General features: G+C 28.6%; 1 protein-coding gene across 2 annotated transcripts in view; it reads right to left on the bottom strand.

Annotated features, from left to right (window-relative positions):
• The window catches only part of LOC126753199 (uncharacterized), a 52,442-nt gene extending 39,249 nt beyond the window's left edge, over positions 1–13,193 (bottom strand). The window contains exons 1-2 of one of the 2 annotated variants that reach the window (XM_050464445.1): positions 12,911–13,193; positions 11,742–11,955 (exon numbers count right to left, since the gene is read on the bottom strand). In XM_050464445.1, the coding sequence (XP_050320402.1) occupies positions 11,742–11,779 (38 nt within the window). In that variant the 5' untranslated portion in view covers positions 11,780–11,955; positions 12,911–13,193. The remainder of the gene's footprint in view (positions 1–11,741; positions 11,956–12,910) is intronic. The other variant, XM_050464444.1, reaches the window with a different exon arrangement.
• Positions 13,194–14,227: the final 1,034 nt, after the last annotated feature.

The following is a 14,227-nucleotide window of genomic DNA, read 5'->3' as shown; positions in this document are numbered from 1 at the left end:
TTCAAAATAAACACGTTTTTGAAGTGAACAATTTGTTGTGATGAATTGTAGTAGATATATAAATGAAGAATGGATTAAGAGAAGCGTTGGTTTCTAGTGGAGAACTAGTTTTTTGTGGTAAGAAATAAATTTTATAATAATATTAATTTAAGCAAAAAATATAACAATAGTCTAACTCAAAATTTTTCGTACCAGTTTTAAGTTCGAGATTTTCGTATGTTAATAGAAAACATATTTAAATCATATTTAAATTAATTAATTAGATTTAAATTTATTAAAAGAATACAAATTATTAAAATATGTGGTTGGTTAGGAGAAGTCATAATAAAAAAAATAAAAATAGAATAAAGACTTATTAAGAACATTAAAATTGTAAAATAATAACATTGAAATCATAATAATTAATTAATTAATACTTAAAAAAATAATTAAAAATTTAATTAATTCATTAATAATTTAATTAATTAAATGTAAAATAATATCTAAATCGTAATAATAATTTATAAATTTAATGTAATAAATTAAATGTAGAAAAATATCATAAATAAAATAATTTATGAATTGAATAAAATTAATTTAATAATTAGTTAATTAAATATTATATTTTATATATTATTTCACATTTTTAATGCTCTTGAAAATGAAACTAATTGTTCGTACAAATAAATAATTAAATTAAAAATTGGTTTACTAATTAAAATTAGAAATTATTTAATAATTAATTAATTTAACAATTTATTTATATTAATTATATATTAAATAATTTATAATTTTAATTACTAAACTAATTATTTAATTTAATTATTTATGTTGTATAATTATCAAATAATTTCTCTTAATTTTATTTATATTTAATTTATATTAATTATTTAATAATTTTTATAGTTTATATAGATAATATATATTATAATTATTTATTTTAAATAATTAAATTCAATTTTTTGTATTTTTTATGTTTTTAAATACGTACTTTTAATTTTTTTTATGATTCGTTTTAATTAACAACATATTTAAATTAACTAAATTAATTAATTATTTTTTTTGATTATTTCAAGTTTTTTTAATAACAACTCATCAACTATCAGATGTTTTAGTATTATTAACAACCATCAACTTTTTAAACACAACTCAGTTCACTAACCTAAAAAACAAATAGCAACCGCATCGCTAAAGCGCCAAAAAGCTCAGCCGAAAGCATCTTCCACATCTATCAAAATCCAATTAATTCAAAGCTAGTTTTCAAAACCCGAGGTGCGCCACACTGTCAATCATCCTCAAATCATCTGTCACTGCTAGACAAATGCTCACGACACGAGTTCAGCGTTTTTTTTGCTCACATTCACTGGTTTTAATTTCATTTCAGTTCTACTTTTTTGAGCGCTTGCCACTGTATATCCGCCAGTGACTTGTTGATTAATTGAAAATGCCATTCGTCATTAATTTTGCTAACTAATTTATTTCAGAGTTGTATCTTGTGGCGACTATTGCGGTGTTTAGCGGTTTTACGAGCTTTTGTTGGGTTTGTGATTGGAATGGCTTGGAGGCGGTTTATTTGACAGTGGCTTAATTATTTAAAATGTATTTGAAAAAAACTAGTTGAAAAATGTTCAATGAGTTTTAGAAATACTGATATATGCCTTTTAAAAAACATTTTTAAGTTAGCTTTTAGGAGTGTTGACGTGATGGTATTTCTTTAGAAAAAAAATTGGGTTTATTCTACTAAAGTAGATCGAAATACTCGTATCGTGGAAACGTTAATTAAAGGCAATGTTATAAATTACTTGACCATAAAAGCCATTGCTATTGCCAAGTCAAAATAAAGAAGGACTCTTTGAATAAAATTATTAAGTTATTGGACCAAAACTAGTATAAGCACTATTTCTCGGACTATTATAAATGATTGATATGCTAATTTTTGAAGACACCCAAAATTTCTACTCTCACAAAAGCTTTCTGGTAATGTTTCATACCACTTTTCGTAATCTTTCTAGCAACATCAATTCATTTGCAAATACAACAACTGAGAAGAAACAGCTATTTCTAAGTTAAACAACATTTACAGCTATCACATATTGCATAATTATTACAGACTTTAATGATCTTTCGCTCACCATACATTATGCAACAAAACAATAAAGGCAAATAAGAAAAAAATCAAAATCGAAATCAAAGCAATAAAAATACCAAAACAACATAATTTTATAGCATACAAGCAATAAATTAGAAAACAACAACACACCACACACTCATTTGTAAAGCAACATGCAACATTAGCATTTAGCAACAAAGCGTTATCAACATGTTGACTGCCCATCGTAAAAGCCGAGCTGGAATGAAAGCAAAAGCGAAATTGGCAAAAAGGCAAGCAGGCAAGCAGGCAGCTAACACCAAGGCGGATGAGGTTCAAATTTATTAACAAACCGCATTTCATTGATTTGTAAATTAGTCAGCTGACTTGATTAATTTATGCAGCTACAAAAGACTCGTCATAACGAAATGAAATTGAAAACAATTTGGATGAGTTTGTAAGCGCTGACATAATCAGTGCATTTTAATGGAATTTTGGAATAAGTGGATTCGGGAGAGCTCGGCTGGATATTATTTTTTATTATTTTTTTAATTAAAAAATTTTATAATTTGTACACTAATTACGCTGTACTGATTTGAAAAGGCAGAAAATATTCTGTCTGTGATTAGTAAAAAAAAAAATAAATATACACTGTTTTTGAAATTTACCTTTTGTAGTTGATAAATTTTTATATTAAATGTTTGTATAATTTTTTGGTCAGCTTTCAAGCGAAGTTCATTTAAAATTCGGTGGTATTCACCATGTTTTGCTATCAAACTATAAAAAAGTCATCAACTGGCCATGAAAATTGATCAGGGTCAATATGTACTTTTACTTCCCTTAATGATTGCATTAACTAAGCGGCACATAATATGTTTATATAAAAATATAATATAAATATTTATACCTATACATTAATCTATATATAAATGATTAATTAAAATCTTTTCTAAATTTTTAAGAGGTTTAATGACTGTGAAGATTTAATTTCTTTACTAATTTTGTCTTGAAAAATTTTCTTGTTTCATAAAATATTATAAAATAGTACTTGAACAAAAAATCAGTATTATTCTTGCATCAACGCCAAAGAAATATATATATACATGAATATATTTATGAAAAAAATATATAAAAATAAGTGAAAAGTATACAAAATATTTTTTCTGATAATATTGAATATTTTTCTTCAGTATATCACCCAAATACAGGTTTTGAGATATCGATCAAACGACCTTTTCTTCACAAAAAGCTGCTAATTTGCCGAAATTGCTGAAATCGGAACAATGAAGGATATAGCATTTATATAAGCCAAAGGATCAAAAAAAGTTATTTTATTAAACTATTTTATTTGACAAGATATATTTCTTCTCAAAATGCGGCATAAATTATTGTCCCCTTTTGATTTGTATAAATTCTTCAAAGAGGGTCAAGAACGCGTTGACGATGAACCACGTCCAGGACGGCCAGCAAAATTAACAGATAATAATTAATAAAAGAAAGAAATTGGTGCTTGTCAACAGATATCTTACTGACATCGTTGCAGCATCGGAAGAATCAGAGAAAATCATTTTGAACGATGAACGGTCGAAGAGAAGGGGAAAGCAGGATTGGTTCCAATATCACTAAATTTTTGTATTATTTCATATTATACTATCGATGAGTCTTGGATCTAAGCTTACAACCCGGAAACAGACCATCAGTCGGCCGAATATCGTTGTAAAGGTGAACCGAGATCAAAAGAACGCATCAAAGCAGCTAAAAAATGAAAGTTATAGTAACAGTTTTCTTCGGTTATCGATATGTGGTGCGCTCCGAAATCCTTCTGATTGGTCCAACAGTCAACAAGGAATACTATTTGATTGTTATGCGTTGTTTGCGTGAAGCTATACATAAATAGAGGCCGGAATTATGGGGCGACAGCTGTAGGTTTTTGCACCATGATAATGGCTCAAGCGGGATTACTTTGAAGAGATGACACAGATTTTGAAGAATAAATTAAGAATCTTAAAACTATGAATAAACTGACATATTTAGATGACACTTGTACTAATTTAAATTATTTATTCCTGTTTTTAGTAGTTAGGCTCTTCAGCAAGAATGTAAAAATGCTATATTTTGTATTAGTTATCAGAAAATGGTAATTTTTACTACACTTTATATGCATAGGCAATCGTACTTATAATAAATCTATTCGCAATAATTTAAGCTTATCTCAGTACATATTCTTCTATTAATGCAATACATAGTAATTTTTATAATATATGTATTTGCGCAACAACACATAATCTAACTGTCTTACATACAAATATATCATATACATATATGATACATAATCAATTGCATATATAATATATCTCATGTCCACGTCGCTTCTTTTCTCACATTGGCAAGTCTCTGCTCTTCCACTTTTGTTAACACGCTTTATCTTTTACATTGTATTGTACCTTTATGCCAAAGTCTCCGCACACGCACACAAGGAAAGCCTTATGTAGGTTGACTGAAAATGAAAGTGAAACTCAAACAAGCGGCAAGCAACCGCAAACAGCACCAGCACCAACACCAACTCAAGCCGCGCGCACATACGTTAATTGCTGCTGTTGCCAACTGGCTGTTGCTGTTGCTATTGTAGTTGTATTGTTTGCTTTTGTGTACTGGCTTTTTGCTTTTCGTTGGTAATCAGCAACATATGCCTACCGCATTTTTGTCATTACAACAAACAAGCAACAACAGTGGGCTATTGTTATAATTTCATTTGATATGTAAGTAGGTTGCAAATGAGTTGTGCGCTGACAGCCGCTGCCGGTCAGTCCAATAGCAATAAAAAAATAAGATGTGTGGGGCTTTGGAGATTCTTCGAATAGATATGCGCATAAGCATATGTCCACATCTATCTATATATATGTATATTTGTATGTCTTGTACCCTTTCAGCAAACCTTTTGATAAGCTAAAATTTATTGCGGCATTTTATTGGTCCATTCAGACAATTTATGTGCCTTATTGTGGGCTTTAATTTGTTTTTTTTTTCTTCCCTAACTATTACATAACAGATTTGCTTATTGAAGTTTTGCGGCGCGCTTGAGTGTGTTTCGATTTTCCTCGAGAGAAGTGTTTAATTTGAAACGATTTTTCATTTATTTCTTGCGGTTTTTCGCATTGAGAATTGCATAACAAAGCGATTTGCTCCACGTGCAAATTTTATTGCTCCGTTGGAGTTTTGAAAAGTGAGTATTTCTTGGAAATCTGCTTTTAATTAATTTTGTGGTTATCTGCATTAGTTGTAAGCTAAATTGGTTTATTTATTGCTTCTTACCGTTTCTTTTATATTTTTTTGAATGATTTAATGGTTGGTTTTGATTAGATTAGATTATTTAATGGCAGATCTTGATTGGATTTCGATGAGTTTCAGCTAATTTTTTATATATTAATATTTTTTTGAATTATTTGTTTTGAATTGGCTTTATATCGTTCGTAAATTTGACCTATTTTTGAGTATATTAAAATATTTTTTTTTAACAATTAATAGAATGTTAGTATTATATTATAATTAGTATTATATAGTATAAATAATTATTGGGGTGGATAAAAAAATATTTTGTTTCCGCTTTGTACTCTGAAAATAAATTGTTAGTCACTTTTATGAGTACGAGCTCGGCATGTATGAGCTCTAATTGTATAGAGAAGTTCCTCGCCTAACGTTTATATAAATTTTCTTATTAGATAAAAAAATATATATTTTTATTAGATATAAATATTCATACATATCTTGCTCCTAACTTCATGTAAAAATATCTCATTTCATAGAATATATGGGAAATTGAATTCTCTATAAAAGGGTCTCTTATGATTTTTTCATGAACCCCACCATTTAAGGATACATATGACCGTTTGAAGTTTGATTATTCAAAGGCAAAATTGTATTTCTTATTAATTTTTTAATTCAATGAAAAAAAGAAAATAATTTTAAATGGCGAAACTGATAGCAAATTTTTTGCTCTACGAAAATTATAATTTATTTATTTTTTTTTTTATTTTTTTGTTAATACATAATTTTTTATTTATTTAATTTTTTTATTAATAGTTTTTGTTTTTTTCTCGAAAATGGTTAACATAATCGAAAATTTATAAAATAAATTAGTTTTTTTGCTTTTTTTACCTACCCTAATGATAATACTACGAACTAAAATCTTTTTGAATTCAACCTAAATATTCCTTAATATTTTATTAATGATTTTAACATACATATATATAATTTTAAAATCTTTAATTGAGAAAGATGATATATTTTCGTATATTTCCAGTTTATTATGAGTTTTATTTTAAATAGATTTTTTTTACTTTTCTTTGAAAATTACATTTCATTCGCTTCATTTTCTTCATTTCCATTTTGTCTCCAAAATATGTATATCCCAAAATGAATGGTTTTTTAATTCGGAACTTTAAAATTATTTTTAATACCACAAGATTATGGTTACTAACAAATATACGTTAAATGTTCAAATAAATATGATATTTTATTATTATTTTTTTTTTTAATTTTTGATATTTTATAAAAATTACTCTTTTTATTTTATATAAAAAGCTCGCGTATTAGTAGTAGAGAAGCTTATAGCATATCATATATCAAATAAAATTTGATTTGAATTAAATTTTTCTTTTATATATATATTTATTTTTATTAATTAAATTCAAATAATTAATTTTGAGAATTTTTGACTTACTAAATATTATTATATTTTGAAGTGTTCATGTTTTTCCAAAAATAAACTTTTCATACAAAAATGTAGGAAATAAGAAATTTATATCAAATTACTAATAAAAAATCTCCTAGATTAATACATTTATTGTAATATCGGTATCTCAACTTTTTCTTACTTTCTCTCCTATTATTTAAGCAGTTTTAACCTATATTTGATTATTTTTTTTTTCGTTTTTAAATCTCTAACCAATTGACCATATATTTTTTAATTTTTCACCAACATAATTCAATTAAAATTTATTTTTTTATTGCATAATACTCCCGATATTTCTTTTCAGAGTTGCTACAAATACACATTACTTCTCCTCTAACAATTTTAATGCAACCGAAAAGGGAGAGTTAATTAAAATTTACCAACATTTTCATACATATCCGTAAATAAATTAATAATCTGAAGGTTATGCAGTCGCTATAAATGATATGGAAGTGTTTTTGTATTTTATTATATTATTCCCTACATATGGCAGTTATTATGTAAAGTCTCAGCCAACAAAGGTATGAAACTGTAGCTCGGAAGTATTGCTTCAGTCACCATTAACGGTGACTTTCGAATTTGGTTGGCGTTTGCTGTGGAATGCAAATAGTGCATAGAAATTGATGCGGGTAGCAATAGTAAGCGATGATTTTGACAAAAAGAGGAGAAATAAATATAGCTTGTGGCTAAAAATTGGTAACGCTGCGTGTGCGATGGGTTGGGGAGGAGTTAAAATTAATGCTGACATTAAATTTAATTTTGTGTTTTTATGTATAAAGATGACTAACAATTGGAAAAATAGAAAAATAAGTTAACAGTTTGTCTATTAGTAAGAAAAGAGGCTGAAGAGAAATCGAAAAAAACATGTTTCAACTCAAAAGTTGAAAAATTTAATACATAAAAATATATATATTTTTTAATATTTATTAAAAATATAATTAAAAAGTATAAATTAAATTAATTATTAACAAAAAATCTCAAATGATTTTGACGTATTAAATCCCTTTTAATTGTTTGTTTTCTTTTTTTTTTATTAATAATTTTAACATATTTCTTGACTGGTTCTAGAAAAAAATATTAGAATAAATTTCCAAATCACCTTGACACAATTTCAACCCACAGCACACAAGCACCAGCCTGATTTAATTTATTTTCATATGCTTTGAAGTGGGTGTGTGTTAATAACTTTAGCATAATTTAAATAACTAATTCTTTCATGTCTGCGAAACTGTCATCTGACTTGCAAATTTTGTCGAGTCTGTGCAGAATAACTCAAAGCATTAGCGTTTACGTATTTTGCAGTGCCTTTCGCACTAGCAATGCGTTGCCAAGGTGACTTTACGCAAATTTGCCATAAGTAAATTAATTGCATAATTAATTTGTGATTTCCTATGTCACAAAGAAACGAGTTAATGTGAGCAAACAATATTTGCAAAAGCCTTTAAGAATATGTAATTAATATATATGCATATACATATATTCTCCAAATGACACTCCAACGCGTGCTTCTCAAACATGTGACTCTTATTTTAGAGTCTAAATTTTAGCCAGCCAGCCGTGCAGACACATCTATGGTTTTATGCCTTTATCAACGCCTCTGGCAGTTAATTCTCTTTTAGTGCCAATTCTTCTTGTTGGCAGCCGCTTTGCTAGTGTTTTTGCCGCAGCTTTAATGTGCGCATGCTTAATGTGCTGCCCTTGAGTTCGACAAATGGCTTAAGTTGCGCAGAAGCGTCGCAAATTTAATTACGTTTTTAATTTGAATTTTAACGCAGCGCAAGAGTCGCTTAGCGTTTGACGGAAGCATTTTAGGCGGTATCGCCACCAAAATAATTACCGTTTTTTGCTAATTTGCATTATTTTTATATTTGTTTATTCTTCTACTTTTATTTCTTGGCGAGTGTTATCTTGCCACTGGCAGCAAATAAATTTGAAACAAGGGAGTGTTGTGCGGAATAAATTTTAGAAACCTAACTAAAGCTGTTCTGATATAATGTAGTGTTTCTAATTTTATGAATCTTTTAAGGAGATCTTTTAATAGATATTAGTATATAAGTATATATGTATTTGTTAAGAGCTAAAGGAATTATTGTAGTTAGCTTTCAAGTATTTTCAACATGGAAGAAATTTTTATTACCGACTTTATTAAAAAAGTTGTTGTTTTTTACCTATGACCATTTTCCCTACCACCGTTCGTAGAGACTAATGTGAACAATTGGATGAAGAATATTTTGCTACAAAATCAGTTAGCATATTTTTTACCAGAATTCGTCAAAAATTTACTTAAAAAGAAAGGGTATTTGATATTTGAGAAGGAGTAATAGAAAAAGCTTTGATTAAAAGGCTTAATATTTCTTAAATTTTTATTATTGTTTTATTATGTATGCATGAATATTATTTATACAATAGACCTTTTACCCGAACATATTTGGGTTTAATATAAATCTTTTAATATTTTTTTAATCTAATTTTTAAAAATATTTTTTCATACAAATATACTGAAAAAAAAATTCAAAATAAAAAATAGTCTTAAGTATCAGTAACACATTTTATTTCAAACTGGTGTTTAAATTATAAAAAAGTTTCAATTCAAGCTCATTTTGTATAGCAAATTTTATTAAAATTTAAAATTTCTAAATAAACCAGAGTAGATAATTTTTAAATAAGAAAAAAAGTAATATTATTAGTTTGAAACGCATCGGACACGAAAGATAAAATAACAGATATTAAAGGAAAATTAACTTTCGGGTGATCTGTGGTCGGGAAGAGGAAGCAAAGAGGCGTGGTTGAATTTTTAAAGGTGAAAAACGTTTTGTCTCGTCTTCCGGCAAAACTACGAGTCCTATTGAAAATGGTCATATAGCAGTGTTGGAGCTAATGAAAAGAGCTATAACTTTTATACAAAGAATTTTTCATATAATTTTGTATGAAAAATTCAAATAGCGAAGTTTTTGTGTTTGTATTTTGATCTTGTACAAAAATTATGTACTTTCGTAAGATTTGGTGTAGATTCACCTTATTATTGCTCAAATATGCTATAATGTTTTAACTTAAAATATTTTAAAATGTTACAAAGGAAATCTAATTTCAATAATTTTAAAGTGAAAACCTCCAGTTTTTAATCAAAAATTCTCTAAAAAAATTTCATATTTTTTAAAACGGTTGGCTTTATGTTTGTTGTTAAGTAAGCTCTGCAATGTGGAACTTCATTGGTTCTCAATACATACTTTCATATTTGTTTTCAGACAGCTATATTATGCATCACAGCATGAGCACCAATAAGACAGTGCCCGGTTAGAAGCCTATAGATCTACAGATCTAGCGCCAGAATGCAAGAGGACAGGGAAAAGCTAACTCGCTCTAATCTTGATGGAATTTTGAGTAGGGAACGCTTTCGTGTAAGCTCATTGGCTTGAGAGTTTCTATCGCTTCTGCTGTGGTAATGAACCGAAACAAGTCTAATGTCACAGCAACTTGATGTTTTGTCTAATGACATGAAACATACCTTGAAAAGCTTTGAGCACACTATCAGCGTTTGTATTGTTTAATTGCCTAAAATATTGCCATTTAATTTTTTCAGCATACGTTTAAAACATTTGAACATAAAAAAAAAAAATTTGTGAAATTTAGATATTTAAAAAACATTAAAAAAAGAAATGTTTTGTTTAAATTCGGTCTTTAAAATTTTTCTTCAGCACAAAGAATTTTAAATTTTGCAATTATCCTTCTTTTTTCATTATATTTAATTTTAATTATTTTATTATATTTTGTTTTATTTTTGTTTTTTTATATTATTATTCTAAATTTTATCTTTTTTAATTTTTTATTGACTTTCATTTTATTTTATATTATTTTATTTTATTATATTTTATTTTTATTAGCGAATTAATACTTTTTGCAAGTTTAAATATCCAATCGAATATTGTCCTTCTTTATTTACCTTATTTTTGTTGGTTATTGTGTCTAATATAATCATCAATTTCAAATTTTCTAGTTAAGCATTTAGTAAAATATTTATATTTAAGTTATTTTTTAAGAAATATTTATTTTGCCCAAAAGACACCATTTATTTGCATTATTATTTTTTACTGTAAATAGATTTCATTTCATTTTTATTTGATTTTAGTAATTTAGAATTTTGTTATATTTCATGCTTTTAATATTATTCAAAAAAAAAATTTTTCATAGAAAAACTTGGAATTTTATATAAAATAAAAAATAATAAAAAATATCATTTATATATTTTAATATCTGGAACTCAATTATGTTTTTTAGTTCATCTTCTATTAATTAAACAGTTCGAAACTATTTCTTCATACAATTTATTTTTTGGGTTTTTTATCAATTGTTTCTACATATTTTCAGGTTTATCACCAACATAGTCCCAGTAAAATCTATTAATTTGCATAATGCTCTCAATATTTTTTTTCAGAGCTAATACAAATGTTCATTACTCTTCCTCTAACATGTTTAATTTTGAGAGTTATTTTAAAATTATACTTTTTTAAGTTTTTCTATCAAAACCATCATTAAAATTATTTGTTCCATATATTTTTCAATAGTTTTATATATCTTAGTAAAAACTTCTTTTCTGATATTTTTTATTTGCTTGCAGTACAAGACTTTTTTAAATTTGTTTAGTTTTTGATGTACTTGTTATTGACCGCATATTTGTTTTTGAATTTTGGAGTAAAAATTTACTTAAAACTGTTTTCCATTAATTGTTTTTTACTTCTCAAAAATTTGTAGTTCCACAAAAATATAACTTAAAATTTTAATTAAAATGCAAATTAACTTTTTTTTATTCTGAAAAATTTTTAATTTCACAAAAAAATAATTTTAATATTTATCTATTTTTGTTTTGGATTTCTAAATCATTTATATTTTCACATAAATATATAATTATTATTTTAATTTATATTTTTGGAATATTTGACTCACCTTAGTAATAAACCAATGTGTAGGCGTTGTCTTGCCATTTTCACTCCTCTCCAAAATCTGCTTAACTTAAATATTTTCTCTCAAAATTAATGATGTCCTGTTTGGCAATGTAAAATCTCCACACACTCGTCACACAGGATACTTATTCACTAAGGTACAGCTCGTGTTTGCACTTAAACGTAGATTTAGTGTATTTGCTAAGGCGCAGTGTTTACTTAAATATTAAAATGTTAAATAAATTAGAATATTAATTAAACGTAATTTTACAAGTGAAATGCTTAAATATTTGGCACTTTGCGAATTTTTTTGTTTTTTCTCTATTGTGGCGCACACACGGAACGACGTAAGCGCGTTGTAAAAATTGATTTATAAATATTTTTGGCGAATTTTCGTGGCAGCTAAGCGCTGGCGGGCGTGTAAAACGTCTTGCCGAATAGATTATAACCGATTATGTAGAATTTGTATGTGTTCCGTTCGCCAATCAGCATTACGCAGGCTGTGGCATACTCGCGCAGTGTAAACTTGAATGCTAAATTGTTGCATGCAGCAGATGCAAGCAAGCACATGCACACACACACACACGCACACTAAAGACGGCAATTAAACGTTGCCTACGAAGGATAAAACACGTTGATCCTGCGCGGACGAATTAAAGCGCGTACACTAGCCAAGAGGCAGCAACCAAGGGCGACGTTAAACTGGCAAAAGGCGCAAGCGAAAAGCGAAAGTGTTGCGCATGCGTGCGTACGCGAGCAGACGCTGACTGTTTCTGTGCTAAGCGAATGTGCTCAGCGCGCTCGAGACCGAAAGTAGACGTTTTTGTGGCAAACGCCGTTGAGCTTGTACTCATGCGCACGAGCAGCGAACGCGAACGTCTGACGTTACTCGCACGAGTTTATGGATGTACGAGTGTATGGGTGTGTATTACGTACACATGTATGCGTAGCAAGCTTTTGCTGTGTTGGATATTCAGTATTTATTTGTTTTTATCTGTCTCTGCTTTATGCCGCCAGCAGCCGAGTGTTTATGAACGTTAAAATTAAGAAAATTTTCTAAGAAACCGACTGTGCGACCGCGAAGCGCACCGTCCGATTGACAACTGAATGTGCACAAGCGCGGTGCCAGCGCAATGGAAATGCATAGAAATTCCAAAATGTCCCATAAGATACCTACTGGAAGTGCTGCTGCTGTTGCTTGGATGATGCTGCAGTGCTGTTGTAGTTATTACGCTTAATATTGTTGTTGTCAAAACTCTGAATGCTGTTTTTATAACTCGTAATGTTGTTGTTATAGCTCTTGTTGTTGTAAATATATTTTGTTATTGTTATTGTTTGTTGTTGTGAGAAGCACAAGCACAGCGCTCAGCTTCGCTTGCGATCGCAGTGTTCGAACGACTTGTTGTTTGCGTTGTGCTTGCACCTGAGACTCAGAAACGTATCTGAAAGCTGGCGGCGAGCATGCATTGGCTTAAAAAGCGAACTGCAAGTTTCCAGCGCCGACGGCTTCGCAGAGCGGCTGAGCGTAAGAGTCATTAGCGTTATCGCGCAATACGATGAGCCTCTGTGGTAGCGCCGGAGCGTTGGCAGCTTGAAGCGAATGCAAGCAGACGTCCGTCCTTTGTAAGATAACAGACCGCGCCTAATTATTCAAGTTGTTTATAAACAAATTAGTGGAAAACATGTGAACTAACGTAGTTGCTGGCTGATAAAAACAAAAAGAAAAGAAGAGAAATAGAAAAATATGAAAAATAGAAAATAAACAAGTTTTCGATGGAAAAAGCATAGATAAGTGTAAAGAAGCAAACGTAGTGCTTCTAAAGAATGTTGTAGATAAGTTTATCTTTAGATGAGAGCAAATACTATATATATTAAAAACATTTGTGCTATTCTGAGAATCTGGCAACCGTCGAGTTTTTTTATTTTCTCAGGCCGCAAGAGAATACTCGTTGGCAAGAGGTTTTGTGCCAAAGAAGAGGCCAAATCGGAAGTCAATTTTAAACATAAGACAACTCTGAGGCAAATTTTGAAGCATAACATATTGAGAACGTGCAATCCATATATCGCTCTCCATGGCAATAATGACAATAAAAAAAGAAATTTAGTGAAAACGAATAGACAATTAAGGATATTGAAACAAGTTCTAGAGCAAAAAATACATCACACTACAATTTGTAAACGATAAGTTGGAAAATCTGGAACTAATAATCGATATATCGAATTACAACCATGACACTGAAATTTGGTAATAAAAAAGAATTGTTTGAAGAAATCTGAAACATTTTGTAAAAATGAAGAAGTAATCACCGATAATGTAGTGTGATTTGAACAATTCTTACTACAAATATGTTATCGGAAACTGGAAAATCGATAACATATGTACATATAAGCGATGTTTCAGTCTCATAGATAAAATTGCTATCGATGAGGTAAAGTGAAATAAGATATGTATGTCCGATTGTGAAAATGTTATCGAACAGTTTAATATCG

Source organism: Bactrocera neohumeralis, chromosome 3, assembly GCF_024586455.1.
Source record: "Bactrocera neohumeralis isolate Rockhampton chromosome 3, APGP_CSIRO_Bneo_wtdbg2-racon-allhic-juicebox.fasta_v2, whole genome shotgun sequence".
Classification (NCBI taxonomy): Eukaryota; Metazoa; Arthropoda; class Insecta; order Diptera; family Tephritidae; genus Bactrocera; species Bactrocera neohumeralis.
Note: the sequence above shows the minus strand (reverse complement) of the source record. Positions and strands in the feature narration are given on the sequence as shown.